Source organism: Budorcas taxicolor, chromosome 13, assembly GCF_023091745.1.
Source record: "Budorcas taxicolor isolate Tak-1 chromosome 13, Takin1.1, whole genome shotgun sequence".
In the NCBI taxonomy this organism is placed as follows: domain Eukaryota; kingdom Metazoa; phylum Chordata; class Mammalia; order Artiodactyla; family Bovidae; genus Budorcas; species Budorcas taxicolor.
Genome location: NC_068922.1, coordinates 51,753,925 through 51,777,153, shown reverse-complemented (window position 1 = coordinate 51,777,153; position 23,229 = coordinate 51,753,925). Strand labels below are relative to the sequence as shown.

General features: G+C 41.6%; 1 protein-coding gene across 1 annotated transcript in view; it reads right to left on the bottom strand.

Moving 5' to 3' along the window:
* The window catches only part of DNAAF9 (dynein axonemal assembly factor 9), a 169,592-nt gene that overhangs the window by 44,718 nt on the left and 101,645 nt on the right, over positions 1-23,229 (bottom strand). The window contains exons 22-26 of the mRNA XM_052650925.1: positions 7,510-7,613; positions 3,194-3,340; positions 1,905-1,993; positions 1,384-1,485; positions 1,028-1,145 (exon numbers count right to left, since the gene is read on the bottom strand). Of these exons, the coding sequence (XP_052506885.1) occupies positions 1,028-1,145; positions 1,384-1,485; positions 1,905-1,993; positions 3,194-3,340; positions 7,510-7,613 (560 nt within the window). The remainder of the gene's footprint in view (positions 1-1,027; positions 1,146-1,383; positions 1,486-1,904; positions 1,994-3,193; positions 3,341-7,509; positions 7,614-23,229) is intronic.

Genomic DNA, 23,229 nt, shown 5'->3' with positions numbered 1-23,229 from the left:
CCTTTACATGTGTTTTACTTCACAATACACAAGACTCACTGGGATAGGCCTGGACTAAAATTCAGCTTGGTGGCACTCACCACTTGAACTAGTCACATCAGCACAGAGATGGCTATGGATCCCTCTTCTTTTGTGGGAAATAGTTCTCCCACCTCCCCTCTGACCAGACCCTTAGTCCGATTCCCTTTCTGCATCTGTGGACAGTTCTCCATGTAACTGACTTTCTGTTTATCTTCTCATCCAGATTTTCTCATCTTGGTTCCCATTTCTCGGCATCCAGGCCTCAGCCTCTCAAATCCCAGCAAATATGCTCACAGCCAGACACCTTCTTACTTTAAGGCCAGTTCTATAGCACTTTGTTAATATAAAATACATATATTAAAAAATATTTAAAATATAACATTTTTACTTTTACTTCTGCTTAAGGGAAAAAATGAGGCTTCTAACTACTTAATGCTTCTCTTTCCTTTTGCAGCCAAGTGTCTTCTAGATTTGCATGGAAATAAATGCCCTCTTTGAGCATATTATGACATATAGTTCCAAAGAAATGGTGGGGGGTCGAGAGGAGAGAAGTGTGAAGCAGAAGCGGATTAAAATCCACTCTTGTGAAGACAGTGTTTATAAACTGTCACGTTATCCTGGTGATGCTAGCAAGGTCTTACTAATAAGGCCCTTCCCCTTACTAAGCTCAGTGTGCCAGGTAAGACCCTGTAACCAGAAAGAGCTGACAGCATGAGAGTACTAAGAAAGAGTTTGGAAGGCCTAGAGAAGCAAGAGGAGGGCACAGAAATATGGCAGGGCTTCATCATTGCCATGGGGCTCAGGTGGCATTAATGAAGATGCCAGTACACTGTCAGTGTATAGAGGGGGTTTCATGTGTATCATTACATCAGTATTCAAGGAGGTGGAGAGTCTTATAAAAGGGACTCTGCCTGAGCTCCTTTTTTTAAATGACACTGAATATTAAGGGTAGGTTATCAGGATTATCTTCCCATAAATTCTCAGCTTTTTTGGTGAGCTGCTATACCTTGTCATTTTCTACTCTGTGAATAGGGTTGATTTCAGCTTGCTGCAGTAGGACAGGGAGATGGGTCCTCACCACAGGTTCCTGACTAATGCTGCTGACAGCAAAATGCTGGAGAAACCTAGAAAAACAAAGACAGTGCTATTATGTTACCATCACCAGCCTTTTCTGAATGTGCCCATTCACATGAGAAACTTATTCAATAGCTGAACAGAGACCTTAGTGAATATCTCTAGTGAATATAATTGTGTATGTTGTTTTTATAATTATCCTTAAGAAGCTATAAAGAAAATGGAGCTTAGAAAGCACCAACACCGAGAGTTATGATATATTAAAAGAAAGAGAAAAACAGAGCTCACCCGTTCAGCTCTGGGAGTTTAGCTGACAGTAGCTTTAGAGGACTCTGTTTCTCCCCAGCAGAATGGCTCAGGACACTGAAGAGCTTCTGTGCCCTGGAGTGTCTGGAATATCAAAGGTTCACAGATTAGAATTCCATCTCCCAACAGCACACATACTTTACATAACTCGTTCTCATATTTTTAAACCAAAGTCCTGTGACAGAGTCAACACTTTGAAAAGAAGTATCTCACTGACTTAAGCAAAATTCGGCGTTAATACAGGATGACTGGTTTGCCTACATAGAAAGCTTAGCCTGAAACCTTTGTAGTACTACAGTTTTCTGATTCTTGGTGGGTTTCATCTGTCTTGACTTCTGTTCCCCAAGAGCACTGACTACCTGCAAACTGGCAGCACTGAAATGACTCTGTTGGCCCTTTCAGAAGCCAGGACTTCTGTGTTACATAATGCAAGTCATCCTGCAGAGACAGCAGACACACACAGCCTAGGGAAGCTAGCATAAACACTGAAGGCAGCCACTTACAATCTCTTTTGTTCCACAGATAATCCATCTTCCTGGATCACTTTTAAAGACAGCCCTGAGTTAGTCTGCTGTTGCCAGGGGGAGAAGACCTAAAGAAAACAGAATTAGAGCAAAGAACACTTTAAACCCAACAACAGGATATGGAACCCACATGGGGATTTGATGGCTGCTGAAAATCTAGACTGTCAGTACAGAGAAAAACCATCATAACAAACAAGTTTGTTTCAAAAATAGAGGCCTGAAGCAATTCTGTTCTGTATTTTTACAAATTAGAATTTCTTTCTGAGTTCCCCTCCCAGGGATTCTGCTCCTTAAGAGAACAGGAAACACAGAGGAGGGTATCACGTAATACTGTTCTGGCAGCAGGGGCACGTTCTTCCCTGGTGACAGGGCCAGACAGGAGCAGTTCAAGCAACTCTTGCCTAGAGGCAGAGGAATGGCTGAAGAGAATCTCTAGGTTCCTAGACTGAAAAGACAAGTACAAGGAGGTAACAGGATCAGCTGGCAGTACGACGGAGACACAGACTGGCCCTAAAAGCCACTCTGGAGCCAAGGCTGGTTCTTGCCTCTTCCATGTTCTGTGTATCTGTCCTGAGGGAGGGACTATCCTCTCAAAAACTGCTGAGTCACACCTTTCCAAGCATTTCCACCAGAATGAGACTGACCATTTGTATGACTCTGGTTACTGCTTGGTCTCTAAGCAAGCTGTGTAGTTCTTGGTGAGCTCCCTCACTCATGCAATCTGTGCTGACAACCTATAGTGTGCAGCCTGCCAGGTGGAACCACTCACAAGGGCAGGGCCTATGAACGATGGAGAAGGACATTTTGGGGTGGGGTAGGAAGCTCTGGAGGAGGGCATGGTAACCCATTTCAGTATTCTTGCCTGGAGAATCCCCACAGACAGAGGAACCTGATGGGCTACAGCCCACGGGGTAGCGAAGAGTCAGACATGACTGAGCGACTAATCACAGCACAGCACAGCAAGTTCTGATCCAGTAGGTAGGGCCCAACAACTCAATAAAGTAGCTAACAGGGAAATAAGTCTAATTAGCGAAAAAGATTTTTCTTAGAAGCTAAAAAGCCTTCTGTTCAGTTTCTTTAGGCTCTCATCTTTTAATGGCAAGAGCACTATTCCAGGACCCAAAGAGATTAGAAGCAGCCACACTCAGAGCAGCCCTTCCCAACTCTCCCTCTCATTACCTCAGTGTTAGCCCTAAGACACTGCCATACCAATTAAACTGCTAGAAAAAAGGGTAGTAATTGTTTTGCTGAATAATGATTGATGTTACCTCTGAGTAAAATGTTTGGTATATCTTGGATTTGGGGAAAAGGACAATCATCAGAAAATTGCTTGATCCATGGAAATGAACTGGAAGATGGGGAAGCAATGAACTTTTGAAGTCTATCAGAAGGGCAGCAACAATACTGGTGGAATCCTGAAGAGAAAGAGGGGGAACATCACTGAGAAAAGCCATTTTGCATGAATTTAGCCCTTACATCTAATGTCAGAACACATATGGTGAATGTCAGTTCAATTATTTTCACATTGTGTGGTTCACTGGGATTCAATTACAGAAGTTCCTGCCAACACCCAGTTTTAGGAGATATGGGAAGTACACGATCTTTTCTCCTGAACTGAAAATATTATCTCTCTTTCTAGGGTATTAGTCCCTTATCAGAAAAATGATTTGCAAGTATTTTCTCCCATTCTGTGAGTTGCTTTTCACATTCTTGATAGTGACTTTTGATGCGGAGAAGTTTTAAACTGGACTTAATAAAGTCCAATTTATATATATTTTTCTTTTGTTGTCTATGCTTTTGGTATCAAATCCAAGAAACTGTTGCTTAATCCTGCCTGGAAAATTCCATGGACAGAGGAGTCTGGCAGGCTATAGTCCATAGGGTTGCAGAGAGTCAGACACAATTGAAGCAACTTAGCACACAGGCATGCATTCTGTTTTCCCAGCACTGTTTAAAAGATTGTCTTTTTTTAACTGAATGATCTTGGCACCTTTGTTGAAAACCTTTGACTATATATGCAAGACTTTCTTTGGGGGTTCTTTTTCTTTGGGCTCTCTCTATTCCACTGGTCTATACATCTGATCTTATGCCAATACCATAGGCTTTATGGCACTTAGGCTTCAGTAGTTGGAGTGAGAGGGCTCAGTAATTGCGATTCCTGGGCTATAGAGGACAGGCTCAATAGTTGTGGTCCAGGCTTAGCTGCTCCAAGGCATGTGGGATCTTCCTGGACCGGGGACTGAACCCACGTCTCCCTCACTGGCAAGTGGATTCTTTACCACTGAACCACGAGGGAAGTCCTCAACTTTCTTCTTTTAAAGACTGCTTTGACTATTTGGGCGTGGGGTTTTCCCTGAGATTCCATAAGAATTTCAGGATGGGATTTTTCATTTCCTCAAAAAATGCCACTGAGATTTCAATAGAAATCTATAGGTTGCTTTGGGTAGTACTGTTATTTTAATAATATTAAGTTTTCCAATCCAGGAACATGGAATTTCTTACCATTTACTTAGGTTTTCTTTAATTTCTTTCAGCAATGCATTGTGGGTTTTGGTGTTTAAATCTTCCAATTCCTCAGTTAAACTTATTGAAATTGTTTTCTTAAGAACCTTTTCAGATTATTCACAGTGGGGTATGGAAATGCAATCTTTTTTTAAACTGTTTATTTTCTATTCTGAAATATTGGTAAATTTATTAATTCTAACAGTTTGTGTATGTAGTCGGAATTTCTACATATAAAGCATGTCATCCATGAAGAGAGCTAATTTTACTCCTTTTTTTGCCAATTAAATGCCTCATCTCTTTTTCTTGCCTAACTTGTTCTCACTAGGACTTCCAATACCATGTTGAATAGACATGGCAAAAACAAGTATTTTTGTCTTGTTTCTGATATTAGGGGAAAGAGTTTTTTTAATATTTAAGTTTTTGTAATGAAAATCACACTCATTAAATAAAAATTTGAGAAAAATATAAAAATAAAATACAGAAAAAAGGTTTAAAATATTAATTCAAAGTCCCATTACTCCATTTCAACTACAGCTAACATTTTGTACTTTTCCTTCTAGTCTTCTGTTCCTGTTCATTCACTGACTCCCTTTTTTATGACTGGGAAGTCATACTTACTTTTACAGCTCCATATCTTGCTTTTAAAACTTAATTTACCATTAGTATCTACCATGTTGTTGTAAACTATCTGTCAGCATTTTCAAAGACTGCATCCTAATCCCTTCTTAGCCCACCACTATGACTGGACATTCCATATTATCAATTCCACTTCACCTTCTGTCTGCTGTACCTTTATCTACTCTTTACTAACTTACTGTTATACACGGTAGTATAAGGCTGTATCTGTTGTGCTTCCACATATCTGTTAACAAACCTCAGGTTCTCTGAACACCCATGATTTGGCACTCAGTACTTTCATGTTGATAAAGACAGAGCTTGTCATAGAAGTGAAATATTAACTCATTAAAAAAAATCACTAAAAATCATTTTCCTGGCTTGTGCTTTTGCTTTGAATATTTTGTAGAGATTTAAATTATTACTCTGAAAAACTTTATGCTCTTATCTATACAATGGGATACTACTCATCAATAAAGCAATAAAAAGGAAAAACTATTGATACACACAACACTGATGAACCTTAAAAACCATGCTGAGTCAAAAATGCTAGACTCAAAAGGGTTCAGAATGTATGATGTCCACTTATATAACATTTTAGAAAATGCAAACTAATCTACAATGACAGAAAGCTAGTAAGTGGTTGCCTGAAGCCAGAAGTTGGGGAGAAATATGTCTACAAAAAGTTATTAGAAGACTTCTGGGAGGGTTGGGCCTGACAAAAATCTTTCTCTTGACTGTGCTGGTGGTTTCATGAGTATATACATCTGTCAAAACTTTAAATGGATACAGTTAATTGTATATTTTATTTAATCTAACATATCTAAAATATTATTTTAAATATAATCAATATAAGAGTATTAGATGTTTTACATGCTTTTTTAACATATAGTTGATGTACAATACTATATAAATTTCAGGTGTACAACATAGTGACTCACAATTTTTAAAGGTTATAATTCGTTTATAATTATTATAAAATATTGGCTCTATTTCCTGCATTGTACACTAAGTCCTTATAGCTAGTTAACTGCATTTAAAGTATACTTCAATAAACTATCAGCAAAAATTGAAAAAATCAAATCTGACAAACTTTTTCTTTAGAATTTCTTGAGTCATTTTTAAGCTTAAGATTAGGAAGTCTTCCTGTCCCTAAATATTTAATAAATATTCCTTTTTATATTCTTAACTGGACTTATTGTGGTGACCATTTAATAATATGCATGTCTAAGAGAGTAGATCTTAAAAGTTATCAGAATCTGAAAAAGAATGGATATATGCAGTATACAATTGAATCACTTTGCTATACACCTGAAACTACTACAAACTGTAAATCAACTATACACCAATATAAAATAAATATTAAATTTTAAAAAGCTCTCACCATAAGAAAATAATTCATCGCTATAGTCTACTTACGAAATTTTAAAAGTATTTTACTTTTCTCAAAAGTTCATTTTGACTTTTGATATGAGTTAAAACCCAGCCCCCACCCCAAAATGAAGTAATTTATTATTCCAGCACTTAAGATTCATCCTTTCTTTCCTGATGTTGGAAGACTCTTTAACCTAATATTAAAGCTTTCACCTAACAAAACCATCTAATCTGTCTGGATGGTCTGCCTACATTTTCGAACAGCCTTTAAGGAAGCAAGTTCTATGTGGAAGAAAGAACTCTTTCTAACTTGCTAACAGAATTTATTTTCAGAACTATTTGACCAAACCACCTCACCTGGTCTCTTTCCCGGCTCCCAAACAAGCTGGTTTTGAGGCTGAGACCCTGCAGGGTGGAGAGCCTGCCCTTTGCTCTGGTGTCGTACTACGATGAGCCGTGCCCTGGCCAGACAGTACAGGCTAGAGGAAAACTCACAGCTACCCACATCCCCACAAGGGAAGGGGGACTTGTTGTTGCAGACTATAGAATTAAAGGATGGTTCTGGGAGTGGAACTTTCATAGAGCTGGAGGTTAATTCTGAGTATGAGAGGGGGTGGAACTAAGTCTTCAAGGAGAAATTAGTTATTTCTCTTCTTTTCAGGCTTGCTTATAATTCTTTCTCATGTTAATGAGTGAGTGAAACCCCAAAAATGTCACAGGAAGCTGTTTCTTTCCAGTTCTTAAGTGGGTGAGTCTTTATGTCTCTGGGTCGGAGGTTACCTGTGAAGGGGTTACTGGAGGCCACCTTCAGCTGGTCTTCTTCAGGATAAGTTAATTGGGCATGGGTAGCTGCTGGCCCTCTTGACCAAGAAGTCATTTATACTTAACTCCTTTACAAAGCAGCAGAGTTGATGAGGCTGACAAGGGCTTCTCTCTCCATGACTTCCCTGCCTGCTTGCCTGCCTCAAGGGCAGTGTTGGTTCCTAACCCACTGACTTGCAGTGATAGAGGGACAGGGAGTTATTTGATTTTCCCCTCAGAAGTGTGAGTATCTTTCTAAACATCAAAACTTGGATTGTAAAACACCTACCCCATCATAGAACAAAATGGAATTCATGTGGTCCTTGGAAATGATGATATTTCCGTGATGACGATCAGAAAACAGAAGGCCATTAGAGAAGAAATGTACTTTTCCTGGAAGGAAAAGAGAGCTGGTCAGAGCTCCGAGGGCTGGATTCTAGTGGCCAGTATCACAGTGTTCTTCCTGCAGGTCCTAGGGCAAGCCAGAGTGGTAACTAGAGATCTTCTGCAGTGCTTAAGTTAAACAATCTTGAGCTTCTGGTTCAAGATGGTGGAGTAGAAGGACGTGTGCTCATCTCCTCCGCGAGAGCACCAAAACTGCAACTAGCTGTTGAACAGCCATCAACAGGAGGACGCTGGAACCTACCAAAAAAGATACCCCACATCCGAAGACAAAGAAGCCCAGCAAGATGGTAGGAGGGGTGCAATTGATAAAATCAAATCCCATACCTGCCAGGTTGGTGACTCACAGGCTGGAGAACAATAATACCAAAGAAGTTCTTGCACTGTTGTGAAGGTTCTAAACCTCATGTCAGGCTTCCCAGCCTAGGGATCTGAAAAAGGGACCGGGAATCCCCAGGGAATCTGGCCTTCAGGGCCAGAAGGATTTGATTACAGGCCTTCCACAGGACTGGGGGAAACAGACCCCCCAGTTGTGGAGGGCACAAACAAAATTTTGCACACACCAAGACCCAGAGGAGAGGAGCAGTGACTCCATAGGAGACTGAAGCAAAACTACCTGCTAGTGTTGGAGGGCCTCTTGTGGAAGCGTGGGTCACCAGGGGCTTGCCACAGGGACAGGGGCACTGGAAGGTCCCCCTTGGTGTAAACCCCCTTGGGGTTCACCATTAACCCTACCATAGAGGCTGTAGACCTCAGGGCTGTGTTGCCTCAGCCCAAACAACTGAGGTTCAGATAACTGGATTAAAGCTTTACTGGGCAAGACCCTGCCCACCAGAGCAAGACAGTTTTTCTCATCACCAGTCTCTACCATCAAGAAGCTTACATAAGACTCAACCTCATCCATGAGAGGGCAGACAGAAGCAAGAAGAAGCACTGTCTCATAGCAGCTAAAACAAAAACATATTACAGAAAGTTAATCAAGATGAAAAAACAGAAAGTTATGTCCCAGATGAAGGGACAAGATAAAATCCCAGAAAAACAACGAAATGAAGTGGAGATAGGCAACCTTCCAGAAAAAAAAATTCAGAAAAATGATAGTGAAGATGATCCAGGGTCTCGGGAAAAGAATGGAGGCAAAGATTAAGAAGATGCAAGAAATGTTTACCAAAGACCTAGAAGAACTAAAGAACAAACAGAGATGAATAATATGCTAGAAGGAGTCAATAATGGATAAATGACCTGGAGGACAGAATGGTGGAAATCACTGCTACAAATAGAATACAGAAAAAAGAATGCAAAGAAATGAAGACAGCCTAAGAGAACTCTGGGACAACATTAAACACACCAACATTCGCATTATAGAGGTCCTAGAAGGAGAAGAGAGAGAGAAAGAACCTGAGAAAGTATCTGCAGAGATAATAGCTGAAAACTTTCCAAACATGGGAAAGGAAACAGTCAACCAAGTCCAGGAAGCACAGAGAGTCCCAGGAAGGATAAACCCAAGTAGGAATACACCGAGACACACAATAGTCAAAATGACAGAAACTGAAGACAGAAATGATATATTAAAAGCAACAAGGGAAAGATAACAAATTACAAGGGAACTCCCATCAGGCTATTAGCTGATTTCTCAACAGAAACTCTACAAGCCAAAAGGGAATGGCATGACATATTTAAAGTGATGAAAGGGGAGAACCTACAACCAAGAATATTCCGCCCAACAAGACTCTCCTTCAGATTTGACGGAGAGAAATCAAAAGCTTTCCAGACAAGCAAAAATTAAGAGAATTCAGCACCACCAAACCAGCTTTCCAACAAATGCTACAGGAACTTCTTTAGGCAGGAAACACAACAGAAGGAAAAGACCTACAGAAAATAAACCCAAAACAATTAAGAAAATGGTAATAGAACCATGAAAGTGAAGTCGTGAAGTCGCTTAGTCATGTCTGACTCTTCGCAACCCTACAGACTGTAGCCTACCAGGCTCCTCCGTCCATGGGATTTTCCAGACAAGAGTACTGGAGTGGGTTGCCATCTCCTTCTCCAGAGAATCTTCCTGACCCAGGGATCGAACCCGGGTCTCCCGCATTGTAGGCAGACGCTTTACCGTCTGAGCCACCGTGAAATGGCCGTGAAATAGAACCATACATATCTATAATTACCTTATATGTAAGTGTATTAAATGTACCAACCAAAAGACAGAGACTGGCTGGCTGGCTGAAAAAGTGAAACGTATGCACTTACACTTACCACATCACTCTGCTTGACCCCCCACAGTGTATATAATTACTTTATATTGTTAAGTTAATCATGTTCCCATTATGGCTTACAATTATAATTATCTTTTATCTTTTGTCTGGCTATTGATTGTGAAAACTGATAAATGTCTTTTACTGTTGTGATTATATAACTATTACTCATTTAATACCACTGTATCATGATTGATCAATGGAAAAATAATAGAACTCTGTGTCACCAAAACTAGGATCTAACAGAAAAACCTGTAATCACTTCTTAAAATCCAGATGCATATTAGAATTATCGTGAAATATTTTGAAAAATAAAATTGCTCTGGTATTTTTTTTTCCTCCAGAGCTCCAGATATGATTCTAATGAGCAGTCATGTTTAAGAACAACTGGATGGCATGATGATCTTTTACTTTTATCTAGTTTGTTTCACTTTTTCTATTTCATATTCAGTGCTTCCGTTTCATTATTATTTTCTCCAACTTCTCCATCTTTTTTTTTATGTTCTTTCTCAAGCCTTTGAGAAAAGTATAGTAGAAAAGCTTTTGTATACATATATATAAATATGTATAATATTTTAGAAAACTGATGAGTTTTTGCCTAACTAAAAAAATTTTGACATTTTGATTCCACTTGTTTGAGTCAGTATGAATAGAATGCTAGATTTCTAATTAAAAAATAGATGTGCAACAAGCAATAAAGGTTTACTGTACAGCATACGGAACCACAGTCAATATCTTGTAATAACCTATGACGGGAAATAATTTCAAAAATAATTATGTGTATTTGTATAACTAAATTACCTTGTTGCACACCTGAAACAGTATAAGTCATATATTTCAATAATATATATATTAAAAAAATAAAAACAATCTTTATGCTGAGCCTTCTGCTCTGAGAAAGCCATGTATCCTCTGAGGGCCTGAGAGAGAAATGAAGCATCAGATATAGTCTTTGCATAAGAATCAGAAAAAACAACAAGTGAATAAGCTATCAGCTGATGAAGCAAAGCAAAATTCACATTCACATATGGGTGTCTTCCAGGAAAATACACTAAAAAAGACTTTGAATATGTCTGCTCCATTACTAAGTTTACAGATGCTCCTTTCTTCTATTTTGGCAGAAGCTGGCTCAGCTCTGAAGAGACCACATCTCTCACTTAAGGCCCAAGAAAGAGCACTGTGGCCTCAGCTGTTGGGGACTGGTGAAGGGTGCTGAAGGGCCCCTTGCTAGCACAGGAACATGTGCGTTAGGCAATAAGAGTGTTCTACAGACACTGGAGGCTGCTGTTCTGTAATTCCCAAAAACAAGATGGGTAGAATACAGACACTGAGTGTGGGTTTCTTATGACAAGGATTCAGATTTAAGGAGAGCTGCTTGCTTCCTAGGCAGCCAAGGTTACAAAGCAGCTCAATACAGGCCCTACTGAGTAGATCATAGAAATAATGGACAACTAAGGTAATAAGGATTAAGGCTGGGCCTGGGCTTGCTTTGGAGACCCAAATGAGACAACCAGGGCACCCATAAGACCACGAGGTGAAGTTGTTCTCTGGAACTGGTCCAAGCTGGATCCTTCTTGTTCCTGTAATAGCCTTTCTTTTCATGCTTTCACAGGCAGAGAAGAGACAGTGTTTCTTAGAGCTCAAGGCAAGGCTAAGGGAATAGCACCAGTATCTTATTGCTAAGGCAGAGTTGGTGGCTCAGACGGTAAAGCATCTGCCTGCAATGCGGGAGACCTGGGTTTGATCTCTGGGTTGGGAAAATCCCCTGGAGAAGGAAAAGGCAACCCACTCCGGTACTCTTGCCTGGAAAATCCCATGGACGGAGAAGCCTGGTAGGCTACAGTCCACGGGGTTGTAAAGAATTGGATACAATTGAGTGACTTCACTTTCCAGAGAAGGCGATGGCACCCCACTCCAGTACTCTTGCCTGGAAAATCCCATGGATGAAGGAGCCTGGTAGGCTGCAGTCCATGGGGTCGCGAAGAGCTGGACACGACTGAGCAACTTCACTTTCCCTTTTCACTTTCATGCATTGGAGAAGGAAATGTCAACCCACTCCAGTGTTCTTGCCTGGAGAATCCCAAAGATTGGGGAACCTGGTGGGCTGCTGTCTATGGGGGTCACAGAGTCGGACACGACTGAAGCGACTTAGCAGCAGCAGCAGCAGAGTGACTTCACTTTCACTTTTTTTTCCAAGGCAGAGGACATGAGACTAAGAAGCGGGATTGATTCCTTGAGCTGTAGTTCTAAAAAGTTAGCCCCAAAGCTCTGGAAGGCTACAATGATATGAAGAGCAAAGGCCAAGTTTTGAAGGTTTCCTGAGGAGGTGGGGTTTCAGGAGGCACACAGGGGCCTAGTGAGTATGTGTGCTTGTGTGTGTGTATTAATGAAGTGTGGGGAGGAATGCGAAAGGTGGAGGCAGTTTTTAGGTACAAGAGGAAGGTTTGAAATCTGAATATCAACTGACGAACTAGATGAGTAGTCAGAGGGAACTAATGGCATTCTTACCGGCCAGCCCAGTTCAAAGCACTCAATGGTTCAAGTCCAATAAGGTTCCCATCCGCTAACAAGTAAAACCTAGCCTCACCTACACACAGTCTTGCCCTATGACTCTCCTGAGTGGAGGTTACTCATGCCCCAGCCTCATCCTGCACTCACACCAAGGTTTGTCACTGCTGTTCCCAGACCACTCCCTCCCCCTCTGGCACAACACTTACACTCCCTTAGAGACTCAAACCTCTCCTTTCCTTCACTGCCCACATCTACTGCCCTCCTAATTATGCCACAACACTTTAAATAGCTTCTGAATGTGCTCACAATCTTCTTTTCCGAAGCCAATACTTCCTTTCCCTCTGAGATCTGGCCTTGCTGCTCCTCAATCCCAGCTCCACAGTGGTAAAGCAGCACCCAGAATGTCTTAACTTCTGAAATCTTGAGCTCCAGAACCTAATCTCTGACTACAGTATGGCATCATCCTTTTAACTATCTCCCTCCCAAAACCTCATTCTGTGATGTCACTGAGGCTTCAAAGCCTTTGCTTCTCTCATTTTCTCTTACTGCTCAAAAATTTCTGACTTTCCTCTCAACTATACCCAGGGCTGATCCACAGGGACAGGGATGGGAATAGATTTTACTCATAGCATGTCATATACATTATAGTTTTCCATCTTTGCAGCTACTATTGGGAGGGAACAGTATTCTTAGAGAATTGATGGGGAAACTCAAAGTTTAAAGAGATCTTCCCAAAAGTCACAGAACTACTTGTTAGTGGAGACAAGTACAGAACACAGGTTTGTCTGATGCCAGAGCACTGTACATGCTGGCCACTTCAGTTCTCTTACATTTTTCCTTCACCTTTGCTCTCTCCACAGCCCATCTGCTGCTAACTGGATGAGGTACCTTCTCTGCTTCCTCAATCTCAAAAACCCTTCAAGTGCTGCCTGGCAGTCCCACCATTGCTACCTCTGTCTACCAATTCCTCCAGGGCGTGGCCAAAACCCTCAGCACTCTCCTAACACTACAACTTCATAAACTCCAGCTATAAGATGGCTTTACCTACTGTTACAGAGAAAAGAAGGATCAACAGGTGTAATCAGGTAGAAACTGTTCCCTACCTACTGCTTAGTATCTGGGCTCTTCCATGTCCTGGGGTCACTGTCTACCTATGTATCTCTAACGTGAAGCTTCTTAAGAACAAGTATCACTTAAAGACCTCCTAGACAAACCTCAGAATCACTCCAAAGCTTCCAGAAAAGAGCAAAGATCTGAAAGTTGACATATTCCACATAGTCACTGGGAAGATGGGAAAAGAGGTGGATCAGGGAGGTCACCTCCAGCACTTCTTCTCCCTCTAGATTCTGAAGCCTCAAAACAAAATGGAAAAGAGGAAGGGAGAAATTCACAAGGCAGTATGGAAAAGCACTCACTAAGGGACCTGACCCAGGGCAAGGACTCAGTACACAAGAGCTGGTTATTGTACCGGTGCAGAGACAGTTTGATGTCACAGCTACCCATTAGTTTTGCTCTGGAATAGTAACATGTAAGATAACTGAAGTCCATCACTGGGTGGTCCAGGGCCAGTGCCCTGGTCTCTCAGATCCCAATTGACTTGCAGTAGTAATACTTTAGGTATCTGTTCTGGACTCATGACTGTCAAACTGTGGTCTGATGGGACATGCTTTTGTACGGGCTTCTCAGTGACTGTGGGAGCCAAATCCTAAGGCCTTCTCCCTGTCTTCTTATTCAGTCATTGGTGCCTTGCTTGATGGGCTCTGTCATTCCTTCTCTATTCTGTGAGTCTGAAAAGTCAAGGTAAGAGGAAGTTCACACTCAGTACCCAAGGAGCAAGGGGACTACATCAGGACTACTATTGACTTCTGCATCCCCAGAAGTCTAACAGGAGAGGACTGAGCCCTCAGGAAAAGGAAGACACCAAGTGTTAATGAAAAAAAGTTGGCTTTTTCTCCTTCGGACAGCAGGCTGTACAAATAAAAATCCTCCAATGGTCCAGCCTGTATAAATAGGGAACACTATCACTGCTGGGAAAATATGATGCAATGGGTGGATACTCTTCATTCTGTATATATGACAATATGTGAAGTACACACATATGGTTTAAAGAAAAAAAATCAAAACAACAACCCTTGATGCCTAGATTGCACCGCTCAGCCTAAGAAATCAAGTATTCCTAGTGCCTTTGAAGCCTCCTGAGTGTTCTTCCTCAAACACACTCTTCCACCCAGAAGGAACCAACATCCCAAATTCTATACAGTTTCACCATACTTCAGTGTATCTATAAACTATATATGACTTAGTCTTGTCTGTTTTACTTTCATTCGGATGGACTCTTAGCACACATTTATTCTGTGACTTGCTTACTTCTTTCAACATCCTGTTCCTGAGAATCATCCACACCATAGGTAACATGCAACTATGGGTATTATGTATGTTGTAGGTATATGCTGTGTAATTCATTCATGGTCAGTACTATAGAGAAGTTTCTTTTAAAGTGTCCTTCAACAGCTTCATATGGGCCCAAGGGAACACATGAGAGGGTACACAATGAAACAAATGGCCCCTGTCTGGGCCTTCCCATCACAGGAAGGTGAAAGCTTGGTCACCAGAATTCTCACACTTTATGTGTCAATGGTATTAGCATCTCTGCTCCTCACTGCTAAATAATCTCTGTCTGATGGAAAAAATACTCTGAATCTGTAAATTGCTACAGGAATAATGAAAATGCTGTCTGAGTGTCAACCATTCACTGAGGCTTGTAGAACATAGTAGATATATAGTCAATTGATATTCAACAAAGGCACAAAGACAACTTAAAGTAAAAGGAGAGTCTTTTCAACAAATGATGCTAGAAAAAATGGATATTCCCATGTAAAATAATGAGTATCAATTCATACCTTGCACTGTTCTGCCTATTCCTACCAGCCACAGTGGAAAACCTCATACTTTATAGGGATGGCAGCTAGAGTTCTCAGAAGGATTTTGCCTCAGCACTGGGGTAAAATTAGTTCTAAACTAAATGCTACTCTGCCTCCTACCTGACAAAGCTTAAAAAGAAAGGCCGAGATGATAAGACTAGAAGAGAAATATAACAATTATTATAATTGTATCACATAAGTTCAAGGCTAGAGGAAAGACAGAACTATGCTAACTTGAGACATGAAAGATGTAAAAAGGATCTAAATAGAACTTCTAGAGATGAAAAATACATTTCCTAAGGAAGAAAAAAAAACACTGAGTAAGACTAATGACATGAGAGAACTCTTGAGAGGTTAGCTAATCCATGGTACTGCTGCCTCAGATTTCATTTAGTATGGCCAAGTGGCCTGCACAGGCCTTAAACTGACACTATAGGGTCTTCATGCAAGCACATGTCCTAGACAACAGCCTGCAGAGTCACAAGCAAATGTGAGTTCCTAATAAGACTTTGCCAGCAGCCCCTGTCATCAAAAGTCTTTCCCGAATCCTTAGTGTCTTTCCCTTGTGTGCCCCTTATATAGTCAATTGACTCTATAACCCCAAGGAGCTTACCAAAACCCCACTCTCTTTGGTTTGAATGGGCCAGTTTGGCCTTAGCCTGGGAAACTCAAAGCACTCCATCCACAAACTTAAATAAAGGCACATACCCCAGGTCTAGCCTGAACCTTGCTTTGACCCTTCTTCCCCTGCTTGTCTGTGTGACCCATCAGCGCATCCCATGTACTTCCTCCTGGATTTGTGAATAATACGCTTCTCTATTCCAATTTCTTTAGTGGTCTTTTGCTGGAACTGGCTCACCATCCAGCACCCTGTGTTCCAATTAACAAATGATAATTTTAAAAACTCATAACAACAATGCAGAACAAAAGATTAGTAAATCAAAATATGCAGAAAATATGCAAAATAAAACACAAAGAGAAAAAAAGACTAAAAATAATTGTACAGAGAATCAGGGAGTGGTGAGACAACTTTAGGCAGCCAATTGTATGTAATTGGAATCCTTGAAGCAAAGGGAAAAAACTGAAGAAATAATGAGCAAAAAATTTTCAAGTCTGAAGAAAACTCTAAATCCATTCATTCAAGAAGCTAAATAAATCCCAACGATAAACAACAAACCATAGCAGTCACATAAAGATCAAACTGCTTAATATCTATGATAAAAAGAAAGAAAATCTTCAAAGCAGCTGGAGTTATATAGAAAGGAACAAAGATAAGAATGACAGGAGACTTCTGCTCAGAAATAACGTGAGCAAGAAGACAGGAGAGTACAGCAACATCTGTAGAGCCCAGAGAGGAATGGTCAACCTACAGTTCTTTACCAAGTGAAAACATCGTTTCAGAAGTCCTGGGGGTTGGAACTTTTGAAATGGCTGTGAGGAGTCTGGAAAATTCTCTCCCCAGGAAACAGCCATAAAACTGGACTGACTGTCAAAAACAAAGAGTTAAGGACTCCGGTAACAGACCAAAGTCATACAACAAAACTGAGATGCATTTAAGGAATTCTACTGAAACTTGGTAAAAATAGTGGAAATTGGAGTATTTTAGCTTGAAGCTATTCACATTACTTCTCTTCCAGCTCCATGGTGCTGAAGTCTTATGAGGGAGTGAGGCAGGCTTGTCAGAGTGGCTGACTTTATTTGGGGGCAAAGCACAGAAAATTCCACACAAAGAGATATCAAAACTTGAAGCAATCACAGTGGCAAACGTTAAAGGAGGACCAACATACCAGAGATCTCAGTGCTGGTTGGTACAACCAGCCAGAAATGTATCAGGGAAGTCAGGGGACTGAAATAAAATAGATGGCAATTACGTCTTTAGATACAGCAAGAAAGATGTGTTGCAAGGCACTGTCTAGCGCCAGGTGCACCAAGGGACATATATGAGAATGCTCACAACAGCACTGCCTGCAACAGTGAAAAACTATAAAGAACCCAAATGTCCACCAAGAGTCGAAAGGATAAACAGCATATCTTCACACAAAGCAATCCTATGGAATCATGAAAATGAATCAACTATATGACTACACAAAACAATCTGGATGAATCTGAAGATCAGAATACTCAGTAAAAAAGACAAGTCCCAGAAGAACACGATAGAGTATGATTCTAATTCGTATTTAATTAAAAAATAAGACATTGTTTAGGGATATAGGTGTATGTGGTAAACTCTAAAGCAGGCTCCTGGGATTCCCAGGAGCTCCGTGGTAAAGAAGCTGCCTGCCAATGCAGGAGACACAAGTTCAATCGCTGGTCTGGGAAGATCCCACATGCTGCAGGGCAACTAAGCCAGTGCGCTACGACTACTAAGCCTGTGCTCTAGAGGCCATGAGTCGCAACTACTGAGCCCACGTGCTGCAATTACTGAAGTTTAGGTGCCCTAGAGCCTGTGCTCCACAACAAGAGAAGCCACCATAATGAGAAGCCTGCACACTGCAACTAGAGAGTAGTCCCTACTCACCACAACTAGAGAAAAGCCTGTGCAGCAAGAAGATCCAGCACAGCCAAAAATAAATTATTCTTTAAAAAATGACCCTTGATAAGGTCATTATTTAATAAACAAATAAAGCAGGCTCCTGAGGATTAGGTATTTGGCAGCCAGCCTGACCAAGGTCAGCAGGGTGGGGAAGAGAAGGGCATATAAAGGAAATGAATGAACAGAAAGCTGCATAACAAAAAGCCTTGTGATAGCAGAAGTCACTAACTGGGGAAGAAAAAATTTAAACAGAGCTGGAAACATTTCAAGGTAAAGGAAGTACTATTCTTTTTCGCTGGGCCTACCCTAGACCAAAAATTAAAAGACCTGGACCACCCTCCAGATGTTATCACTAACTTGTGCTATAACCTCAGACTACTTTTTCACCTTCTATGGGGCTCAACATATGAAGATCAATCAAAAAAAGCATAATGGTGACTTTTTAAATGATATTTAAACTTCAGGACCCCTCACCTGCTTAAGCCCCCTTCCAAGGCCCAGAGAAGAGACCTATTTTATATGTGTTACTTTCCTTACAAGAGTCCCAAAGAATTATAAACTTCAAGTCCTATAAAACTGACCTGAGCCTTTAAGTGGTAAAATGCTTAACACACAGCCAGAGGGTGAAGTGAAGTGAAGTGAATTCGCTCAATCGTGTCTGACTCTTTGCGACCCCATGGACTGTAGCCCACCAGGCTCCTCCCTCCATGGGATTCTCCAGGCAAGAGTACTGGAGTGGGTTGCCATTTCCTTCTCCAGGGGATTTTCCCGATCCAGGGATCAAACCCGGGTCTCATGCATTCCAGGCAGACGCTTTTACCTCTGAGCCACCAGGAAAGCCCCAGCCAGAGGGTACTTCTATTTAAATTCTCTGCTCATATTGAAACTTCTGGCCTCAGAAAACCATCTCCTAATTCAAACTACATTTTTCTCAGAAACTAAGAAAGTGTGAAATCTAAGCTCTCAGGTGTGTGACTAACAAGGTTCGAGAAATTCCCGGTTTGTGTGCTTTATTCTTGTGTAGACGCTTGTTCCTTGAAGGAAAGCTATGACAAACCTAGTTGTTGTTGTCCAGTTGCTAAGTTGTGTTCGACTCTTTGCTCTCCCATATACTACAGCACGCCAGGCTTCCCTGTCCTGCACTATTTCCCAGAATTTGCTCAAACTCATGTCCATTGAGTCAGTGATGCCATCCAAACATCTTATCCTCTGTCACCCCCTTCTCCTCGTACCCTCAATCTTTCCCAGCATCACGGTCTTTTCCAATGAGTCAGCTCTTCACATCAAGTGGCCAAAGAACTGGAGCTTCAACTTCCGCATCAGTTCTTCCAATGAATATTAAGCGTTAATTTTCTTTAGGATTGACTAGTTTGATCTGTTTGCTGTCCAAGGGACTCTCAAGGGTCTTCTCCAACACCACAGTTAAAAAGCACCAATTCTTTGGCGCTCAGCTTTCTTTACAGTCCAACTATCACATATACACATAACTGCTAGAAGACCATACCTTTGATTATACAGACCTTGATTGGTAAAGTGATGTTTCTGCTTTTTAATATGCTGTCTAGGTTGGTCATAGCTTTTCTTCCAAGGAGCAAGCGTCTTTCAATTTCATAGCTGCAGTCACCATCTGCAGTGATTTTGGAGTCCAAGAAAATAAAGTCTCTCACTGTTTCCCCATCTATTTCCCATGAAGTGATGGGACTAGATGCCATGATCTTAAGTTTTTTTGCATGTTGCGTTTTAAATCAGCTTTTTCACTCTCCTGTTTCACTTTCATCTAGAGGCTATTTAGTTCCTCTTCGCTTTCTTCCATAAGAATGCTGTCATCTGCATATCTGAGGTTATTGATATTTCTTCTGGCAATCTTGATTCCAGCTGTGCTTCATCCAGCCTGGTATTTCACATGATACACTCAGCATATAAGTCAGAAAAGCAAGGTGACAATATACAGGCGTGACGTACTCCTTTCCCAATCTGGAACCTGTCCGTTATTCCATGTCCAGTTCTAACAGTTGCTTCCTGACCTACAAACAGGTTTCTCAGGAGTCAGGTAAGTTGGTCTGGTATTCCCATCTCTTGAAGAATTTTCCACAGTTTTTTAGTGATCCACAAATTTTTTGTGATCCACACAGTTTACCTTGATTTGTGGACTTAACATTCCAGGTTCCTATGCAATATTGTTCTTTACAGCATCAGACTTGACTTCCATCACCAGTCACATCGACAACTGGGCACTGTTTTCACTTTGGCTCCATCTTTTCACTCTTTCTTATTTCTCCACTCTTTTTCAGTAGCATATTGGGCACCTACCGACCTGGGGAGCTTGTTTTTCAGTGTCCTATCTTTTTGCTTTTTCATACTGTTCATGGGGTTCTCAAGGCAAGAATACTGAAGTAGTTTGCCATTCCCTTCTCCAGTGGACCACTGGAGAGTTTTGTCAGAACTCTCCACCATGACCCATCCATCTTGGGTGGCCCTACATAGCAATGGCTCATAGTTTCACAGAGTTAGATAAAGCTGTAACTCATGTGATCAGTTTGGTTAGTTTTGTATGACTATGGTTTTCATTCTGGTCTGCCCTCTGATGGATAAGGATAAGAGGCTAGTGGAAGCTTCCTGAATGGAGAGACTGATGTGGGGGAATCTGGGTCTTGTTCTGATGGGTGGGCCCATGCTCGGTAAATCTTCAATCCAATTTTCTATTGATCGGTGGGGCTGTGTTCCCTCCTTGTTGTTTGGTTGAGGCCAAACTATGGTAGGGGTAATGGTGGTAATGGCGACCTCCTTCCAAAAGACTTCTGCCTGCAATGTTGTATTCAGTGCCCCTGACCCCGCAGCATGCCACTGTTAGCCCACACCTCCAACCAGAGACTCCTAGACGCTCACAGCCAAGTCTGGCTCAGTCTCTTGTGGGGTCACTGCTCCTTTCTCCTGGGTCTTGGTGCACACATGGTTTTGTATGTGCCCTCCACGAGTCCGTTTCCCCAGTCCTGTGGAAGTTCTGTAATTAAATTCCACTGGCTTTCGAAGTCAAATTCCCTGGGGATTCTCAGTTCCTTTGCCAGATCCCCAGGTTGGGATATCTGTTGTGGGTCCTACAATTTTTTTAACACTGCGAGAATTTCTTTGGTGTAACAGTACTGCAGTTTGTGGGTCGTCTGCTCAGTGGCTCTATGGTGGGGCTAATGGTAACCTCCTCTAAGAGGGCTTAGGCCACATACCACATGTCCCAGGTCTGCTGCAGCCAGAGTCCCTGTCCCTGTGGCAGACCACTGCTGACCCATGCCTTGGCAGAAGACACTCAAACACTGAAAGGCAGGTCTGGCTCAGTCTCTGTGGGGCCTCTGGGTCCTGGTGCACACAAAGTTTTGTTTGAGGCCTCCGAGCATCTCTGGCAGGTATTGGGTTTGATTCTAAATGTGCTTTAGCCCCTCCTACCATCTTGTTGGATCTTCTCCTTTGCCCTTCGACATGTGGTATCTTTTTTTGGTGGTATCCAACATTCTCCTGTGGATGGTAGGTCAGCAGTGAGTTGCAATTTTGGAGTTCTCGCAGAAGATGAGCACGTGTCCTTCTGCTCTGCCATTTTTAAATTACTTGTAAGTGAGCCTGTGACTTCCACCTGATTTAATTTTTAGTCCCAAGGCTTCAAAGCCAGAGAAAAGGCACTGGTCTGGGCTGCTGGCATGTCATTCTTCAGAATCAACTGGGAATCAGTTCAAAGGCAAATCAACAAAAGTCCTGTATAGTCAAAGCTATGGTTTTTCCAGTAGTCATGTATGGAAGTGAGAGCTGGACCATAAAGAAGGCTGCTGCTTAGTCACTCAGTCGTGTCCAACTCTTTGTGACCCCATGGACTGTAGCCTGCCAGGCTCCTCTGTCCATGGGATTCTCCAGGCAAGAATACTGGAGTGGATTGCCATCCCCTTCTCCAAAAAAGAAGGCTGAGTGCCGAAGAATTGATGCTCTTGAACAGTGGTGCTGGAGAAGACTCGAGAGTCCCCTGGACTACAAGGAGATCAAACCAGTCAATCCTAAAGAAAATTCACCCTGAATGTTCATTGGAAAGACTGATGCTAAAGTTAAAGCTCCAATACTTTTGTCTACCTGATGCAAAAAGCCGACTCATTGGAAAAGACCCTGATGCTGGGAAAGATTGAAGGTAAAAGAAGAGGGCAGCAGAGGAAGAGATAGTATCACTGACTCAGTGGACATAAACTTGAGCAAATTCCAGGAGACAGTGGAGGACAGGGGAGCCTGGCATGCTATAGTCCATGGGGTGGCAAAGAGTCGGACATGATTTAGTGACTGAACAACAACAGAGACCTCAGGATAGACTGAATCTTGCTGGATAACTCAATACAGTATAAGATTATTTTTTTAACAAGGCCCTTTGCTAAGAAGGTGAAAACTAATTTTGGCAAATATCCTTACTAAATATTATAACTGGCTCAACTATGACAGAGTATAACTGTCTCTGTGTTGTGTCTACAAGCTGATTTTAAAACATTATGCAATTCTGCCTCAAGGCTGGGAGTACTGTCACACACACTCTTGTTCTCAGCAAATGTTCCTAACTTCCTGGTCTGGAAGGATCTGGAGAGGCAGAAATGCAGGGGCCACAGCACAGTCATGATAATGAATGCTACCTGGCATTTTGTAGATCAAAAACCAGAACTCCTTGTGTTTTGTCTTCTATGACAATGGAGAAGCAAAAGTTTAACCAGTGATCTGAGAACATGGAGAGCAACTTGCCACCAGAAAGAATATTTTCAAGAAGAACAAATTATCCAGAGAGAGAATCTGCTTAGTAAAGGATGAGGAATTTGTGGAACAAAAAAGGCTTATCTAACATGGAAAGAATAGGACTCATAAGAATACGTTATTTTGAGGAGACCAAAAGGAGTATGGAATGAATCCCAGGAAATCCATGAAAGATCCACAGAGTTCTTGGGAACTTTACATCAGCAGAAATACTGCCAGTTTGGATTGCAGGGGATAGAGAGAACAGAAAATGAAAGGAGACTGTTGGACCCCCAAAATTTTAGAGGCAAGAAGCAGGCTGAAAAACTAATAATAAGCTACAAAGTGCCACATTCATGAAAAGGAAGGATGACACAGGTATAGTCACAAATCAAGAGGGCAGAGTCACGAACCCAGGAGGCAGAACCAAGAGTTTAACAAGTAGAACAAAGAACCCAGAGGGCAGAGCTAAGGGTCTTGGAGGACTATTCCCAGGCCTTGAAACCTAATCCAGGAGCTGGAGTTTGCCTAGCTTAATTTCAAAGTTGTCTTGGGCTTGGGACTCCTTTTTAATATAAATGTCTATACCCTATGCCACTCCTACCTTGTACACTGGGAGGGCTAGGGAAGATAAAAAGCCTCTAATTTCA